Source organism: Bacillus rossius (assembly GCF_032445375.1).
Source record: "Bacillus rossius redtenbacheri isolate Brsri chromosome 4 unlocalized genomic scaffold, Brsri_v3 Brsri_v3_scf4_1, whole genome shotgun sequence".
NCBI classification, from domain to species: domain Eukaryota; kingdom Metazoa; phylum Arthropoda; class Insecta; order Phasmatodea; family Bacillidae; genus Bacillus; species Bacillus rossius.
The window spans coordinates 25289242-25308933 of NW_026962010.1; the positions used below are offsets into that span (position 1 = coordinate 25289242).

Consider the following 19692-nt stretch of genomic DNA (forward strand, 5'->3'; position numbering starts at 1 on the left):
GGCCAAAATTTGTCCAATTCGGTTGTAGGGAGAATCAAACCCGGAACCGTGACACCTCGCTATAACGGGACTCTAGTGTATTTAATTTTGAACATTCTAACAAAAACTACAAATATACTAATTTCCAGTGGCCAGTAATCACATTGCTAGAAACAACAGCATCTCATACTTGTATTAGGTATTCACAATATAAAGTTTTGTGAATACACATTTTCAATTTTTTTCATATGATAAATAATAACCTATATTAAGTCAGTACAGATTCCAGATGTTTCTGCTTGCACTACATTGATCCAAGATCAGCGTAATGCACTGCTAGTTTGGGTTGTTTGTTTCAAAGTTGCCAACACAAAATGACTTCGGTACTCAAAACACAACCATGCAAACAAGAAAAAATGGTCGAACCATGAAGAATTCTGTTTATGAAACAAGAAAACGCATTAACTGTAATGGTGCAACTGGAAATAGGAAAAAAAATCTTCACAAGCAATACTATTCTTCAGTAAATTTTAATACAATTTGTATTTGATTAGCTATACTTACGGCCATCATCCTCCAAGGATTCCAACTTGACTTCCTCTAATGGTATTATGTGCTGCTTGTTATACTGAAACAAAACATATTAATTTATAAGTATGCTTACGTTCAGACTTCAAATCATAATCAAGTGTGCTGTCTGAAAAGAGTGACTAGCAAAAGATGCACGCAGTCCAGAACTTTAGTAGACGGTTTTGTAACAAACATGACATGAATCAAAATTTGCAAACTGGGGTTAGCTCAGTCAAACATGAGGTATCCAACACGACTAATTTCACTGTATACAAACAAACAGTGGAATTTTAACTGCTGGGGTTGTTTTGGGTATAATGTACAGGGGTGAAACTGTAAATTTTTGGGTACTTATGCTAATGAATAGTTGTAGCTTATGCAGTCAAATTTTGTTGAAGCATTTGAGCCATTGTAACCTTGTTAAACAGTTTGGTTTTAGCCTATTTCTTCAGTATTTAGAACTCATGTGTAATAAATTTGAACTAGGGGTGCACGAGTAGTGATTCAAGTTAGAAGTGTTTAAAAAAACTAGTATTTTTGGGTCAAGTAGCCAGCACTTATTTAAGTATATGAAAAAAATATACTAGAAATTTAAGTTCTACTTTATGTTTTAACATGGCAAAATAAATAAAATATGAGTTTCAAAACACATAGAATTTAAGTAAATGTTATGATTGAATATCTTTTTATTTTGTAGATTATGCCTACATATTCTTCACTAAAAATATTCATCAAATTAATTTTTTTTAAAAATTACACAACAAATAAAAACGTCCAAATTAATAAGGTAGTACAAGCACATTGTACATATATGGATTTACATTATACATACTTGATTATTTGCACTTAAACGAATACACCTATCCCTCACTTAACATGACTAATTCGTTCCTAAAAATGCTCACGTTATTCAAAATCGTGTATTCTGAAACATTAGTTTCCATACATAGCAAGGCTAATTTATTTAATGTCTTCCAAAATTGTGTAGGAAAATATACTTTACGTAATATACACACACAGAATAACACTCAATGATAAATATGTCACACCATTAATCTTTATATCCCTCCCATCGCACTTTGTATGACAAATACGACACCGCATAACGGGAGATACATGGTTTATGTACTTTATCGGCAGTCGGCTGGCTGACTTGCCCTGTCCGGGCGTGACCTTCAACTCAAAGTTGCGTACTTATCTAAACCAGCCTTTACTGACAGTGAAACCGATATTACTGTCCGGATAATTACATTTAAATTTTTAAAAAATTAAAGTGCTTACCATGTTTTATTGCATAATCGCAGCACTTTTTATACTAAAATCAAGTTTAAAGAGTAGGGGTGCGACTTTTCTGCGAAAAAAACTATTTTGTTAGGTAAAGTTATTCATAAAAACGAAACCCATTCATGGAAAGTACGTTTATTTAAAAAGTAGAGAATACAAAAGCACGCCAAACAATTAAAATTAATAAGTCATGCAACAAAAACCTTTCTTCAACATTAAATACAAAACAATCTGTGACTCGAATGCAAGCCTGAACTAATGCATAACTATCATCATAGTACACGCGCGCCGTAATACTTCTAGTTTTGTCTCAAATACTTGAACACGATGCAATATGCTCTAACTTGGAAGCCATGATTCCACTATGATTCCAACTGCAGGAGATTACGTACGTACAGTTACCGGAAGCTGAATGGGCAGACGTTGCTTTTGTTTGTGTGAATTCCCTGCCACTGGCTAGACTGAGTTCATGGCCCGGTTTGTGGCCAGGCAACAATGGTACGGCACGGCGGCATATGCGCGGACATAAAAACATTTGAACCTTTACACTCCATAGTCGCAATTTAAATTACCATAGCTGATGTTTGTACAACAGCCAATAGCGTAGTCAGACCTGCGTGCGCATCTCTTCCCCGCTTGTATGGATAACTATATCCCACGGCACATTTGTTGTTTAGAGAAGTTTAAACAGACTTTGCGGCATCATGCCCAACTTTTTTTTTCCTGCTGAGATTTTGCGCTAACTGAAATTTACAGCAGTGCTATTCAAGACTAGGGCAGTAAAATTAATATCACGCTAATTGAATTCCCACACTTTGAAGATGTGCTAAGTGAGGGATAGATGTAATAATTACTAATCCACCTATAACAGGTTATTTTCACACGTAGAAAAAAAAACACTTAAATTATTCAACTTAATAGTTAAATATCAGGTATGCTGACCTCTGCTTCCCCAAACTAACTCTAAAATTTTCAACAACATTTCTGTGATGAACACTAATAAAACAAGAAAAAATGTTTATACTAGCCTGCCTAATTACCATTCACCTAGTATTAATTTATAAGTGTACATAGTGCTGCTGTTTAAATGTTCAAGGTACCAGTATTCTTTGTAATACTGTCTAAGAATCATAACTAGACTAATTAATTTGATGTTATAAAATGCATATAATTATTCTGTTATAAACACAAAATGATCCAACAACATAAATATTTTCAACCATCACTCACCAGAAACGAAGCCAAATTGAATATTCAATATCTTTAACATTCACCCATAAGCATTTCACCTGATAAGTCTTGAAAACTATATTTATACCTCTAGCAGATAATCCAGCATTATTAAAAGTAATTTCCTTAGCCCCTGCTGCAGCTAGATTCTCAAACCAAAGATCAAACCAAAGAGATTAGTTCCTATTTTGTGGATGTATTTTACTACATGTAAAAACTCAGTATTTTGCGCATTACGAAAAACTGATATCCCTATGCTGCATGACAGATGGCTAGTTCTGGCTCTAGGTATCATGTTTTGCTTCAGTTAGTATCAATTATCCCGTAGTTTACCTTTTTCTTGTTAATAATGATGTTCCCGTACACGAGGATGTCATTGAAGAGGAAGAACTGACGAGCCTTGGGCTTCTTGCGGCACATCTTGGTGAGGACTCCCTCCCCCACCAGCACCCTGCCCGGCACGGCCAGCGGCTGCAAGCACGACAACACACTACGTGCTACAAGAGCTCACTGAACCTTACTCACGAGTCTGCATTGTCTTGGTAGGAGGCTAATCATCTGACAGCGACTTGAGGCGATTGGACATCCAAGGTTACAGCGCACTCCAAACAACTGATTACCAAATCTGGACTCGTATACAGCCAAAATGAGTGTTGTTACGCTTAAATATATATATACATATATATGTATATATATAATTTATAATTATATAAATAAATACAAATACAAAATTACATGCAAGCAAAAAAAAAGTGACAGTCCATCAGTACATACTCAATTTGTAACATCCAACCTCGGTAACGAGCAAATTCACGTGTTCTCATGTTGCAAATACACCTATAATAAGAAATTTGGACATGAAAATTAACACAGAATTCTTTAAAATTCCTTAAAATGCAAACTGTGTTTTCAATTACTTTTCTTGACACGAATCACACACAGTTTCCACACCCACTATTACAATTCGTTGCTGGAGCAGCTACATCGACTATTGAATCATTCAATTTTCAGAGTGAAAGGTTAAACTATATAATAAACTGCTCATATAAAAGCAAAAAAGACTTGAAAAATTAAAAACCCCAGCTATGGACCTGATTTTCAACAAGGAATTTTATTAAAATACAGCCCATCTCGTTAAGATTCATTAAAAAGTAATACTCTAGAGTTTCCCTTTGGTGTTGTGAAATTAGGTTCGCGACAGTCGCCACAGATGGCAGCACCATGGTTACATATTTCCGTTCATTCGACTTCCATCACATTCACGAAATTAATCCTACCAAATGCTGTATGCTGAGAGCTATCATGTTACAAATCAACATTGAATTAAAAAATCTTTAAAAATTAAATTCTTGAAAACACAATGCAATAAAAAATATGAAAAAAATATTCTCACCTACATCATTAGGGAGATTAAAACCCGAAAGTTACATTGAAAACTAAAATGGTTAAATGACTGGTATGTGTGGCATTTCATTTTGTTTTGAAACTTAAGGAATTTAATGAATTTATTTTTTCAAAATGTAATTCATTCATTATTTGTAATTAAAATATGACTTCAGGTAATTCCAACATCTAAGATAACATAAATAAATTACAAAAATAGGTTTGTAAAATCACTTAATATGTTCTGGCAACATAAGAAAGAGTAAATTTTTAAGGAATAGCTAACTTATTACTTAATTTGGAGCACATTTTAATTATATTTCAACACTAAACCAAAAATAAAAATTACATTTTTATAAAATAATTAAGTTGCTAAAATGTTACTTTGTTCAAGCCAAATTATAAAAACCTACACTAGAGACACAATACAGAAATTCTTTGACCACTTATACACCCTTAATACATGGCATTAAATTTTAACTGTAAAAAAAAGTAACACTAAAGAAATAGTGAATAGGCTTCTGGGCTTCATAAACCCACAAAATGGGGAATGTAATGCCTGCCAAAACATTTGTGACTATTTAATTCATACATAGAAGCCAAGTAAAATCGGACAACGGCAACAGAAGTCTTCTACTGGACCAGTTGAATCCTAGAGCAACAATCAGCGGGGTGTGTGGCAGGTGCAGCTGCAACCACGACCGGCAACATACCTGTCCCGAGCTGCCGAAGCAGTTCTCCACCATCGTGATGCGGCGAGCATTCGCCTCGCTGTTCACTGGAACAAAAGCACAAACTACGATGGTCACAGCTTCACTTCACAATCTATACAAATAAAAATTTAATATTAGTTTGTTCAAAATCTTAAAAATGCGAAAGTTCTTCATAGATTACTTTCAAATTTTGACACAATGTTGCATTCAAATACGTGTGTGTTTTTATAAACCTATTACACACTTGCGACAGGTAAAAGGTAAAAATATAGATGGCTAGGAATATATAGACATAGATAGATAAGAGATATACATTGAAGAGAGAGGGAGATATGGAGATAGACTGAGATATAGAAAGAAACATAGATAGTTCTAGAGACAGAGTGATATGGAGAGATATATCTATAGAGATAGTGATACGGGAGAGATAAAGAAATTTTATATACGAGGTTTTTTTTTTTTCAACCTCCTATCGGCTGTAATAAAAAAACCGGAAAGAATTGGGAAATAATTTTAATGTCAAAAGAAACGTACATCTTTACTCTATTTTTCCACATAATCACCGTGCAGATTGAGGCATTTGTCGTACTGATGCACCAGCTTTCCAATACCCTCTGCATAAAATGATGCCTCCTGCCTATTCAGCCACGTTTTAACAGTTCCCTGCAGTGTGATTACAGTTTCATTTCTCCATGGCATGCCCATTAATCGATACCCTAATCGCTCGTACACAAATCGACACGTCTCGTAGTGTTTACCCCCTTCCACCAACCATGTGGAGCGGCCAACTCACACCTCAGTTGAAGCCTGGTTATGGGAATGTCAACATGGCTGCAACGATAAACTGTACGGCGAAATGCGAGCTGCGTGGAGTCATCCGTTTCTTACAGGCAGAAGGGCACACTGCAGCAGAAATCCATCGCCGAATGAGTGTTGTGTACGGTGAAAACTTTATGAGCGATGGCGTTGTGCGAGAGTGGTGTCGGAAATTCCGCGAAGGCCGTATTGATGTTCATGATGAAGGTGGCCAAGGAAGGAAGTCGGTACAACAGATGAAACAGTTCAGAGAGTAGATGCAGTTGTTCGTGAGAGACGTCGATTCACGATTTCAGAACTGTCTGAACAATTTCCGCTCATTTCAAGGTCAGCCCTATACGCCATTGTTACAGACAATCTCGGATACAGGAAAATCTGTGCCCGATGGGTACCCAAGATGTTGAATGGCATCAGCCTTTTTTTGCTGCGTTACGCAGACGATGGTGAACACTTTTTGACTCAAATTGTGACAGGTGATGAAACATGGATTCATTTCGATAATGAAGAAACAAAACTTCAATCACAACAGTGGATGCACACCAAACAAGCCGAAAAGTTCAAACGGACATTCAGCACCAAGAAACAGATGGTTACAGTGTTCTGGGATCACCAAGGTGTGCTACTGGTTGATTTCATGGAGCCAGGGACAACAATCAATGCTGCTGCATACTGCGCGACACTACAACGGCAAAGACAGTCGATACGCAACACGCGGAGAGGAATGCTGACATCTGGTGTTGTCTTGCTTCATGACAACGCCCGACCGCATAGTGCCGCCGTAACACAACAACTACTTGCAAGATTTCGATGGGAAGTGTTTGATCACCCTCCTTACAGTCCGGATTTGGCACAGAGTGACTATCACCTTTTCCCCACGTTGAAAAAGTGGCTTGGAGGACGACGCTTCAACACCAATGATGAACTGCAGAGCACTGTTAAAATGTGGCTGAATAGGCAGGAGGCATCATTTTATGCAGAGGGTATTGGAAAGCTGGTGCATCGGTACGACAAATGCCTCAATCTGCACGGTGATTATGTGGAAAAATAGAGTAAAGATGTACGTTTCTTTTGACATTAAAATAATTTCCCAATTCATTCCCGTTTTTTTATTACAGCCGATTGGAGGTTGAAAAAAAAAACCTCGTATATTAATATAGTGAGATTTATGGAGGGACATATATAGAGATCTAGAGAGAGATGCTTTGTATGTGTGTACCTACTTCAAACAAATAACAAAAAAAATTTAAGAGGCATGGCAAAGCATGCCAGGCATTAGCTAGTTAATAAATATTTACTTAAGAAATGCAATGTAGGTTCGTACTTTCTTTTAAAACCAACATGTAAATTTGTAACATATGAAAAAAAAATACAAAACAAAGCTTTTATGGGGTTTCTTGGTGCTATTCTGCCCAATTCAGGAGAGAATAGCTCCATCTCACAGTTAACTTGAAAAAACTAAGGTGGCAGTCCCGTACTAGAGAGAGAGTATGCCGCCAACTAGTATTTTTGGCACAATTTATATTTGAATCTTTTTAAAAAAAAATTATGTCACCAGTCATTCTTTGCTGCAAAAACTTAAACTTGTTCCTCCTCCTGTACACTCCCATTCAATCTTTGACAGACCCGTCTCCCCAAGTTTTTCCAGCCTAGATATGATTTTTGCCAAGTCCTTTGCCAGTCAGACTGGGTATCCTTTTATCCACGCCTTGGCGCACGAAAGTCGCCTGTAATTCGCCTCCGATCCGTCACAAGAACTGCTAGGACTTGCAAGCTCTCAGGGCAGGCCTATTCCATGACCTCGCCAAACGCGAGCACTTCTTGACATGATCACGAATCATCTTCGCCAAAGTTCAGTCAAGCCTCCGGGCTCAGAACAGCCTCGCCCACTAACACAGCAGCCCCCACACACACCCCCTCCCCAAGTTTTCCTGGGAACACTGGCCCAGAGCGATGATCGGCCACTAACCCCAACCAGGGTCAGCCTGTCCCCAAGGCCACAACACTAGTCCCAAAAGTACATGCTGCCCGCTGAACGCCTGCCCTCTGGCGTCTCCCGCAGTAACCAGTGCCCCGTAGTTCCTTCCCAGGCCACCTGAACGCTGGCTCAGTCCTCTCCATAAGCCACATGCTGCTAGCAGTCGCCTCGTGCGAGTCGACCTCTACTCGGTTCAGCCACACCTCAGTAGATCGCGCTGACATAGCCAGTACCACCAACTTCGAGATATCAAAGTCTGCTTTTCTCGACAAGCACCTCGGTAATGTTCGGAACCTTTCGATCCGAAATCCGAAGCCTCCCCCCTTCTTTCTTTAACGTTGCCTTTTAATTACGAGTCTCTGCCGCCCCAAACTTACTGCGCGCCGCGATTCTGGGCTGACTACTACGCATCTACATCATCATGACGCCTCTCCGTTTTTCTTTTAAGATGTGATTAACTAGACAAGGAATGATTCCCACAATGGTAGTGTTTAGGTGTTAGTCAGTCCGTATAGATCTAGCTCATAGAAGTAGTCGTGTTATAGTCATCATAAATAATAAATTTTTTTTAAAATCATGAAACGTCCACGACGGATCCGTGTGCTCAACGCCCGGGCAGATCCTGGAAGACATCACCCTGTTTGACAGGTACCAAGTAGGTACCAGGGACCAGGGTACAAGTACTGGACCAGTTTACAAAAACCAGGCACATTCCAAGGGCCAGGTCAGTCTCCACGGGCCAGATGACTAAGGCCCTCAGACGTTCCGTCAACTGTTCCACTTCGTTCAGCAACCTTCAAACCGCCAGCCCTTCAGTTTTTAGAAACCTTTTTGGACTAGCATTGAACCATGACGTTGAACATATCTGACAGCCATAAATGTCTCATTAACACTTAAAAGATCCTAGGACTGTGAAGCAGTTTATTGTTACCAATTTTATTTAAATTATGTTAAAGATCTATTTAATTATCTAATAAGGGCTGGCCCATTCTTTCAACTATGTGATTATAAATCCATGTTATATACATATTTTTGTTAATCAATTTATAAAATATCCAATGTGAAAATAATCAGAAGTAAAATAAAAACAGAAGAACTAATATCTAGACTAAATCATTATTTTGCCTTCTAAAACCAAAAGATCCACTTGTTCCCCCCCCCCCCCCCCCCCCGCAGTCATCAGGAGAGTGAATTCTAACAAAGTTGTAACATAACTTGGGTTTACTCTGTTATGACTGAGAAGTGTAACGAGAGAGAGAGAGAGAGAGAGTACAAGAGAGAGTAAGAGAGGTTGAGAGAGAGTATGAGAAAGAGTACGAGAAAGAGAGAGAGTATGAGAAAGAGTACGAGAAAGAGAGAGAGCAGGAACAAGCTATAAAACAGATGTTTATTCATACCTATATAGGCAAGTCTTAATTAGTTCATGCCATCAGGATTTTACTCATATTTTAATCCCCCTAGTGTCTTGTTTTTTTTTCACCTTAAATAAGGGCGGAGCAGCACAATGCGCAAACATTTTGGAATGCACCCTTACGCAGGCAGTTTATTTTTGAACCTACCTAACAGTAGTTCAACTGCTTCCTGCCACTGTGACCACATCCAGTCTCTCTCATCCGCTGCCCAAAGCAGGACGCAACCTACGCACTGCGCAGACTTTAACGTTTTATTTCAACTGATCTCTTAGCATCCACCGTCAATAAGGTGGTAGAATGTTTAATTAATAATTTAAGTCGTACGACGTGACAATTTCTAGACCATGCCACACTGTGTCCTGTTCCAGCCCTAAACCGGTTAAATTGCAGTTAACATGTTTTGCAGTTATTACGTAAAGTTTTCTTTCATAATTATGTTCATTCGTGTATGACTCAACCAGGATAAAACCCTCCAACCAGATCTGTGAGTACTTGATTCATGTGACCACGTGTGCTCCCTGCATAGGGACATAGGCACCTGGGACGCCCAAAGAACCCACCAACGACCTTCATTCGGTAGCGCATAGCGTGCCCGCCACTCAGAGCAGGCTGGTAGGATCGGCTTTAACGTAGTATAGGGGGAATCGAGTCTAGCACCCACATGGCCCACGCCACAGCCCAGAGACGGAGTCGCAAGCCGGGTCCACGTGCCCACTACGTGATGGCACCCATGCTCACAGTCCATAACACACCTAACTAATTACGTGAACCCCCCCTCGATGTCAAATGTTTCGTGATTTACGGAACAAAAAATTATACACTAATCAAGATTTCATCATTTAAATTATCTCAATAAGTTGTAAATTATACCAAGCTAAATACTCCTCTAAAACTAAATTAATAAGTGAATTGCACTCTAATTGTAAAAAAAAACATAGTAATAAGTAAAATTATTAGTTAAAAAAAATTCCTATTCTGCAGGAAATCTCAGATTGTACTTTGAATTCCCCTTCTGAGAGAAATACCCATTCTATGGAGAATCCTCCTCCTGTGGGGAAATGCCCTTTCGGTAGTTAAGTTCCAGTCAGATGTGCAAATTTACTGGACTTCAGTTCTTTGATGTTATAGCTTTTCTGGTTCAGCATTAGTAGCAGAAAGTTGGATGTTGTACAGCTTTCATTTGAACATGCTGAGAGCTAAAATAACTAATAGGTATAAAAAAAATTGCTGGTTTAAACAAAAAAAAAACTGATTTTTTTTCCAATCTTGATATACAGATTCCACGCACATAGTTTAGGGCGACCTGCCTCACTATTGATTGATTTTATTCTGTAGCTGCAGTTGGGCACAAGTCTGGTGGCAAGCGGACCTCATCCCTACTTTTCTCTTACTATTCTCCTAAATTGCACCACATTCCTTGCCAACGCACACTCTTCATCCAAACTATTTCATTCCTCGATGGTTCTTGTAACTAGAGTCCAGGTCCGCGACTTTCTGGGTCCTCTTTTACTGGTATCACAACTGCCTCCTTCCATTCTTGATGGTATAAAGGCAATATTTACCCTTTATAGAAAGTAAATATTTAATTTCCTTTAATATTTATTTTGTTTAATTACACTTTATTCCGTATGTTTATATTTGTAATCTGTTTAATTCAGTCTGTAAATTTCTTTGGTTATCGTTTTGTCTAAGTATTACTCTATGTTAATTTTTATTTTAAATTATTGTCAAGGCTAGTATAGCAGTATTTTTTGAAACCACTATTAATTTAAAGATGAACACGGCAGTAATGGTTAGTAATTTTACTAGTTTTGTTTAATCAACAAACTAAAGAAAGTCGTTTATTAGTGACGGGGAAAATATTCTTGGAGAACGAATTGAGACTTGATGAAGGCAACATCTAGAAACGCAACGATTTCGACATTAATTTAGAATTGAATATTTATAGAAGAATTGAAACTGTTTATTAATGCCAATATTGACTGAGATTTCGAAGGAACTAATAAATTTAATCAATGAAGATAAGATTCAGACGTCAAGAATTCTAAATAATTATTAAGAAGAGAAGTCGACGAATATCCAGATTCAAGAGATCGTCCAATGACTTAATTTGTTTTGAAACGATGAAGAATAAATGCCGTTGATCATCCTGAAGAAAGAAGAATCCTGTCGAAGAATGAAAAGTCGCAGTTCGAGCCCGGGAAGGATGACCGTCGTGCAGTCCAGCCCAGTTGCCGCCCACAGCCCGAAGGATGGAGTCGTGACGGCGCGTATTCCTGCCGCCCGCTAGAGACCGGAGGAGCAACACCAAGTTCGCAGTCCTGATTGAGTCGAACCAAGGATTCTCCGAGAACCTACACGTCTCGTGGGTATTCTGCAGCAAGGTTTGGTCCCTTACCCCATCACCCGAAGACTCGCTGATTATAGAAGTACCCTAACGAATGACGATTTAAACAAGACAAACATTTTTCACAGAACTAGAATCTTTTATATTATAGATCATATTCTTTGTACAGAAAAACCGTGTACTTGTTCATCTTTAGATTTACCATTCAAATTCCGGAATCGCGATCCCGAACTAAATAATATTAGATAGTATAGATGGAACTTGATATTGAAAGAACGTATTGCTATTTTGTTTGACTGGTACTGCAAGTTACGTACCCAGTAGACAACGCTCTGCCGGACTGAAGTTAGTTAAAGTAAATAACATACAAATAATTAACATTTTATCTGAAAGGTAACTTACTCAAATGAAAGAATTGTTAGATGCTTTGAAGTCGAGAGTAATAACAAATTCCATCTGTATTTTAAAATAAATTAGTTTAGTTAAATTTATTTATATAAAGCGTGATTAGTACCTGTCAATGTGTATTGTCACCGTCTGCATAAACATTACACGCAAATATAAATATTACATTTGAATTTGTTTACACGTTATTTACAAGGTCTAGTCACGAGATTAGTATTTAACATACTTTTGACACACTGTAATTTGACTTTCAGACACAAACTTCTAGATACAATTCTTAAAACTGAGAGAGGTAGGCTAGAGAAACTGAAATTATTAACTACATCAAAGAATTTCAATATTTACACTAGCTGACTCTACAGTGGCTTTTTCTTTTCTCTAATTATATACTGAATAACTCCCACAGGTTCTCACCTTGGTCTCACTGCATATTTTTACTATGCCATTTACTATTCCATTTTTCCCAGTTACTTTCTCCATCTCTGTAAAATTCTTACATCATGGCTTTTCCATAAATTAATAATAAAATCCTGAAATCCTTCTTTTTTTTTTTAATATTAAAGGCATTCTCATATTCAACTTGTAAACAGTGATTCTTAATTCCTACTGGTTTCTGAGAGACTACTGTTTGTAGGTCACAAGACAGTTTATGCAGTGAAGCAGCCGTTGCCATGTTGATTTAATTGTGTTGCCGAAACTGTAGTTTTCCACTTATAAGAGAGTGTATATTAACGAAACCTGACATTCAAAAAAAAATATTACGTGTATCAAACAATTTCTTTTAGCACATCAAGTTATGTGCTATCGCAAGTAAGAAGTAGGCTCTTTGTGCCTCCATACTGCTAAAGAAAAGTCCCTGTCAAGGGCTGAAGCTTGGGTCTGGATGCACAGTGCCATAGCACATAACCTGACATACAAAAATAATTATTATTGTATCAAATGTAATAATGCCTTTTTGTAAGTAAGGTTATTTTTTATTGCCCGTAACAAGTCAGTGCTTCGCGCCTCCATACTGCTAAAAAAAGTTCCTGTCAAGGGTTGATGCTTGGGTTTGGATAGACAGTACAGACTCGCATAATTTTTTAAAAATTATTATTTATGTTTGAGTCACAATATCCAGATACAAAATACAGTAGAACCTCACATATCCGACCATGATGGGACCGGGCCATGGTCGGAACGGCCAAAAGGTCGGATATCCGTAGGAGCAAAAAAAAAAACGCCTTTCCCAGCTATATGTACAGTAATACAGCTTTATTTGTAAAAATGTTGCTGTATAAATTTCAAACATTTACTTTTGTTAAATTATAAATGAGAAGATGAATACAATGTAAGCATACCTTATTTAAAGAATTCAGTAATGTATTTTTGTTTCAGTTTTGCCAAATCTTGATTTTGCGGAAGTGTCCCTCCACTTTTTCTACCCACAATACATTACGTTACGTTTAAAAAAAACCCACACAGGACAGTACAAGATTATAGTAGTAGCACATTCTGCACCAACAATCACGGCTGAACTGACAGTTTGCGACACGAAGACATGTAGATGCGTCACTTTTTCAAGTCTGAACAGGCTCGCCAACCACGGAGACTAGGTCGGATATCCGGAGGAGTCGGTTGTGGGAAGGTCGGATATGAGGGGTTCTACTGTATACACATTCTTATGTATGGAAAAAACCAGGATCTGCAATACAATATTAAAGCACAAAGTGGTGAAGGCCACTTCACTGCATAGGCTATCAAATGTTACCTATGAACACTAATTTCTCAGGAATAAGTTTGAATTTTGAAAAGCTGTTTTCAGGGTATATAGCGGAACGCCTTGGTAATTATCGGACATCGCAACTTTTTAGAATGGAAATTAAAAAATCTGAAAATATGGCTTTTGCACACTAAACACATCCCTCAATTTACTCCGAAAGGATGGTTTCGTAATTCCTACTAGCTTGTGAAAAAAATTAAAATTATATTTACTACATTACATTACCTGTGCTTTCATGCTGCCGCCGCTATTCATTGTTTAACCGCGATAAATAGGAATATATGTTTTCCATATACTAGAGATGTTCCTGAATTAACTCAAAGAAAGGTTACTTAGTTCCTACTGGTATGTGAAAAAATAACAGTGTACAAGCTTACATAACAATATATATCTATTTAAACCATCGCCAACATTTATTGTTTACTTGTGCAGTTTTTTTTTACATTTTTTTTTGAGAACTTTAGTCAATGTAGTTGTTTATTTAATAACGAAATTTGTTTAAATAATGACTGTATTGCAATTGTAAGGAATTTTTATGCTTATATATCATATTTGTTGTTTTATTAGTATAATTGTATTACCGTACCAAATATTTGTTTTGTTAGATTGCATTTAATACAGTATATACTATTTTGAGTCAAGGTGTAACAAACGAGTCTAATGGGAACCAAAACTTTGAATTGTTAACATCTTTCAATTTCTGTGAGGAATACGTGCAGTGCACTAAAGTAGCTGGCACATTAAAGTTTGAATCCTTTCCAAAGAATTATTTGATTACAGCCATTGTATTTTCTGTGTTTGATATAGCTGGTGTTTCATGTATCCCAGTTTATCCCTGGATCCTGTTGGCTTGATCCTGTGGTACATGATGCTTGCTGTTTTAGTTCAGTACATTAGACGATCCTACACATAAAATAAATTGTGAAATAAGAAGGAATTATGATTGTATGTTGAAAAAAAAACTTTTTATTTGACTTACGAACATAATTCATTATTATGATAAATATTTTTTTATGTACAGGATCTTTCGATGTAGGCTACTGAATAAAAACAGCACGTATCATGTACCACAATATCAAGCCTTCACGATCCTGGGATGAACTTCAATATTTATGAAACAGAAAAATTAGTGTATTTTAAATTCTCCATATAGGTAGTTGGCTACAGTTGTGCTAAACAATGAGATACACGGTCAAAGATAAACAATAACTGGCAGCGGCAGTGTGAAAACACAGTAACGGAAGCTTTAAACTATTATTTTTCAAGAACCAGTAGGAATTAAGACAGCATATTTTCAGGCTAAATTTAGGGACGTCTATTATTTAAAAATTATGGTAAATATGTAGAGTAACGGTATTCGCGAAAAAAAAAAATGCTAAAAATCCGAAAATACTTTTATTATATGCTCTTTCACTTCCTCTTTTCAAAACAACCGGTGGAGATAAGAAATTCCAAATACTTTAGGAGATATCGAATTTTTTAATTTTGCAATACAAGACCTGTGCAACCACTCGACCGGTGCAATTTTTGTTATTTTGCCGTTTGTTCGTGAATGCGTAATTAATAAAATGGTTGATTAGGTCAGGTCACATTATTAATACCTTCAAACTAAGCCGACATTAAATAATGTGAATTAATTTTAATGGCTGTTTAGTTTTAAAATATTTATAATGTAACTGAACTGACCAAACAAAATGGTGACAAAGGATGAACAGTAGGAACTAAATTGGTCGATTAGGTCAGGTCAGTTACATTAAAAATACTTTCAAACTAAGCGGACATTAAAAATAATGTGAATTCATTTCAATGGTTGTTTATTTTACCTAAAGTATTTATAATGTAACTGACCTAACCAAACAAACCGGGACAAAGGATGAACAGTAGGAACTCACATAATTTTTTTTTTACGTATTACTCGCGCAACAAATCCAAATAACAAAAATAAAACATTAAAATTTTAAACGTTAAAAACTCACCTAAGTTAGAGGCGGGTATAATTCCTTTGCCATTAGTATAAAATGATGTAGTCGTTCACCTACGTCGCGAAAAAAAATAAATAAAAAAAAATCATACTCGTAAACAAGAAACGGTAAATATGTACAGTCGCGGTAGATGCCAAAAAAAATGCTAAAAATCTGAAAATACTTTTATTCTGTGCCCTTTCACTTCCTCTTTTCAAATCAACCGGCGGAGGTAAGAAATTCCAAATACTTTAGGAGATATCGAATTTTTAAATTTCATCATATATAGAGTTGCGGTAGATGCCAAAAACAAATGCTAAAAATCTGAAAATACTTTTATTCTGTTCTCTTTCACTTCCTCTTTTCAAATCAACCGGCGGAGGTAAGAAATTCCAAATACTTTAGGAGATATCGAATTTTTTAATTTTCATCACAATACCTGCGTAGTATGCGGCGATCACCATTGTTTCTTGTCATAGATAATAAGGTTTCTTGTTTACGAGTATCATGTTTCTTATTGGACAATTTTGTCACGTGACTGTTCCGTGATTGGCCAGTATTCAAATTAACCAATAGATGATTATTTATTCCGTGATTGGTCAGTATTCAAATGAACCAATACGTGATTATTTATTCATTTATTGTTCAATACGATGTTTAATTAATCGGTCAACTTCTGCCGTGAACGACTACATCATTTCCTTATTGTGGCAAAGGAAATGTACCCGCCTCCAACTTAGGTGAGTTTTTAACGTTTCTAATTTTAAAGTATTATTTTTTTATTTGGATATTGTTGCGCAAGTAATAAGTACCAAAAAAATTACGTGAGTTGTTAATGTTCATCATTTGTCCGGGTTTTGTTAGGTCAGGTCAGTTACATTATAAATAATTTAAAACTAAAGAACCATTAAATTAAATTCACATTATTTTTAATGTCCGCTTAGTTTGAAAGTATTTATAATGTAACTGACCTGACCTAATCGACCATTTTATTTATTACGCATTCACTAACACATGTCAAAATAAAAAATGGCGACGTTCGAAGGGTTACACGGCCTTGTATTGCTAAATTAAAAAATTCAATATCTCATAAAGTATTTGGGATTTCTTATCTCCGCCGGTTGATTTGAAAAGAGGAAGTGAAAGAGCATAGAATAAAAGTATTTTCGGATTGTTAGCATTTTTTTACGCATGAATACGCAGGTATTGTGATGAAAATTAAAAAATTTGATATCTCCGAAAGTAGTTGGAATTTCTTATCTCCGCCGGTTGATTTGAAAAGAGGAAGTGAAAGAGCACAGAATTAAAGTGTTTTCGGATTTTTAGCATTTTTTTTGGCATCTACGGCGACTGTACATATTTACCCAAGAAACAATGGTGGCCGCATGAATGCTCAGGTATTGTGATGAAAATTTAAAAATTCAATATCTCCCAAAGTATTTGGAAATTCTTATCTCCGCCGGGTTTAATGAAAAGAGGAAATGAAAGAGCATATAATAAAAGTATTTTCGGATTTTTAGCATTTTTTTTTCTGCATATACCACTACTCTACATATTTACCAAAATTATTTTTTTCCCAATTTTATGTACTTTTCGTTCCACGAAGCAGCGATGTCCGATGCTAGTAAAGAAATGCAAGCTATAAACTATTATTTTTCACAAACTAGTAGGAATAAAGAAACCATCCCTTCAAGGTAAATTTAAGAACGTGTGTAATGTGCGACAACCATGTTATCTGATTTTTCTTTTCCGTTCTAAAAAGTTGCGACGTCTGATAATTACCAATGTACACATTCCTATATATCGAAAAACACAGATTCTCCAAAGCAATTAAAGCCCAACTGGTGATTGCCGCTTCACTGGAGGCTATCTAATATGACCTATAAATGTTAATTCCTCAGAAATCGGTAGGAAATTTGAAACGCTGTTTAAAGGGTAAATAGCTGAACGCCTTTTGTATTTTGTATTTGTATGTAAGTACTTTCAAAGTTTTATTATTTTCTCCTGGAAAAGATACGACATAAGAATATTACCTTCCTCTCTAGTCGCTTCACTATCTTCCAAATCTACCTAGTCTCCTCCTTAAACAGTTCACCAAATTACTTTGTCCTTTACACTTCTCCTGTCCCTCCACATTACTGTCTTTCCTCAAAAAATTAATGTACTGTTTTGACAAAACATCTGCGTTCTCCTTATTCCCCACCGCAACATCTCCATCCAGCCACCTCAATATAGGTATATCAACCCCTGCGTCCTTTGCGTTTCTGACGCAACCATTATTCTACTAACTTTACTTTGAGGTTATTTTGTAAAAAAAAAAAACCAAACTGTATTACATATTTATCCTCAAGAAAAATCCAAATTACAATTAAAATGTTGTAAGCATAAAATTGCACGTTCATTAATTTAAATAAAGGTAGTTTTAAAGATATAAAATACGTACCAAGCCTATCAACCATGGTCAACACACAGCACTGGCCAGTGATGAATCACGTAATTACAAATTGTGGTAAAGACGTCTTACGTCACCTACTCTGCTACAAAAGTAACATTCCAAGTATGTCTTTAAAAGTCAAATGCGAAATTAAATATACTCCAGCAACCCTAAAGTCTTCATTCAACTCAGCGAACATATATATCACTCTCAAACAAATTAAAAAAATATATATATATTGTTGGTTATGTTGATTCTGTTCTATGGAAATTTAGCGTTAAAAATAAATTATAAGATTCTCAATCAGTCACAAAAATGTTTTGGAAAGTTTTTAAAGAACACAAAATAGAAACTTAATTATTAGCTGAAAATATATGTAACCGTTTGCGTGATTTTAGTGAGAATGTCATTTCGAAGGTAAAAATTCATATCTATTTGGCCTATTCCTTTCAATACCGTGTTTTTCCCTTGCAATGCTTATTTATATGTTTTATTTTAATTGACTTAATAGTTGAATTTCGTATTAATGTATTTTGACTTTTGCAAATGAGTGGTCACGATACCGTAGGAATAATGTTTCTCGTGTATCGTCACCAGTAAAAAAAGATAGTAAAAGTAATGACATCGATGACAACACAATAAATGTAGCATTAAGAGTGAAATAAAGAACTAAAACACATTAACTTGGTATAAACCGATTTTAGGTAATTGGTAAGTATAATTCTCTAACGTTTATTTTTTCCTTCGAAATTTGGCTTTGTTAAAGCATTGTATATAATTTAGTAGAATATCTGAAGTTCATATTAACTGCTATAAATAACTTTTCCTGAGAACACTAGCATTTCTAATTGAATTTATTTTTAGGAATCTCTATACCTGCTATACATCTATCAAAATCCACTATGCTATATTATTCGTAAATCTTAAATGTGTGGTCTCTGCAGAATGAAATAAACTTTCTATTAAAAAATTATACAAATATGATGGCATAAAACTGTCATAAACCAGAATGGTGTATTTTAGTTCACATACACACACACACACACACACACACACACACACACACACACACACACACACATATATATATATATATATATATATATATATATATATATATAGCTATATGATCTTACTCTTAAAGTCATGAACGATCGTTGACAGACTAACAATTACGTCACTTCACCTGTGAATCGAATTGTTGCTCATGTTTTACTATTTTTGTTCCACATTTATTGTACAGAATATATTGACGTCGTCCGGCAGAAGGCCACCCTAAAGCCCGACCTGCAACCGCCAGTATCCGACCCCGCTAACGGAATGCGCCCCTAGCCATGGCCCACCCGAGTCAGGCGAGCGCCGTGGAACAAAGGTAGAATCAAAGCCCATGCCCTAACCGACCAGACAACACGATTCCAGTA

The 19692-nt window shown here is 36.2% G+C and overlaps 1 protein-coding gene across 1 annotated transcript in view; it reads right to left on the minus strand.

Moving 5' to 3' along the window:
* The window catches only part of LOC134541527 (pleckstrin homology domain-containing family F member 2), a 104863-nt gene extending 86313 nt beyond the window's left edge, over positions 1-18550 (minus strand). The window contains exons 1-4 of the mRNA XM_063385037.1: positions 18281-18550; positions 5160-5224; positions 3397-3534; positions 544-607 (exon numbers count right to left, since the gene is read on the minus strand). Coding sequence (XP_063241107.1) covers positions 544-607; positions 3397-3534; positions 5160-5224; positions 18281-18296 — 283 coding nt within the window. The 5' untranslated portion in view covers positions 18297-18550. The remainder of the gene's footprint in view (positions 1-543; positions 608-3396; positions 3535-5159; positions 5225-18280) is intronic.
* Between the last annotated feature and the right edge of the window lie 1142 nt (positions 18551-19692).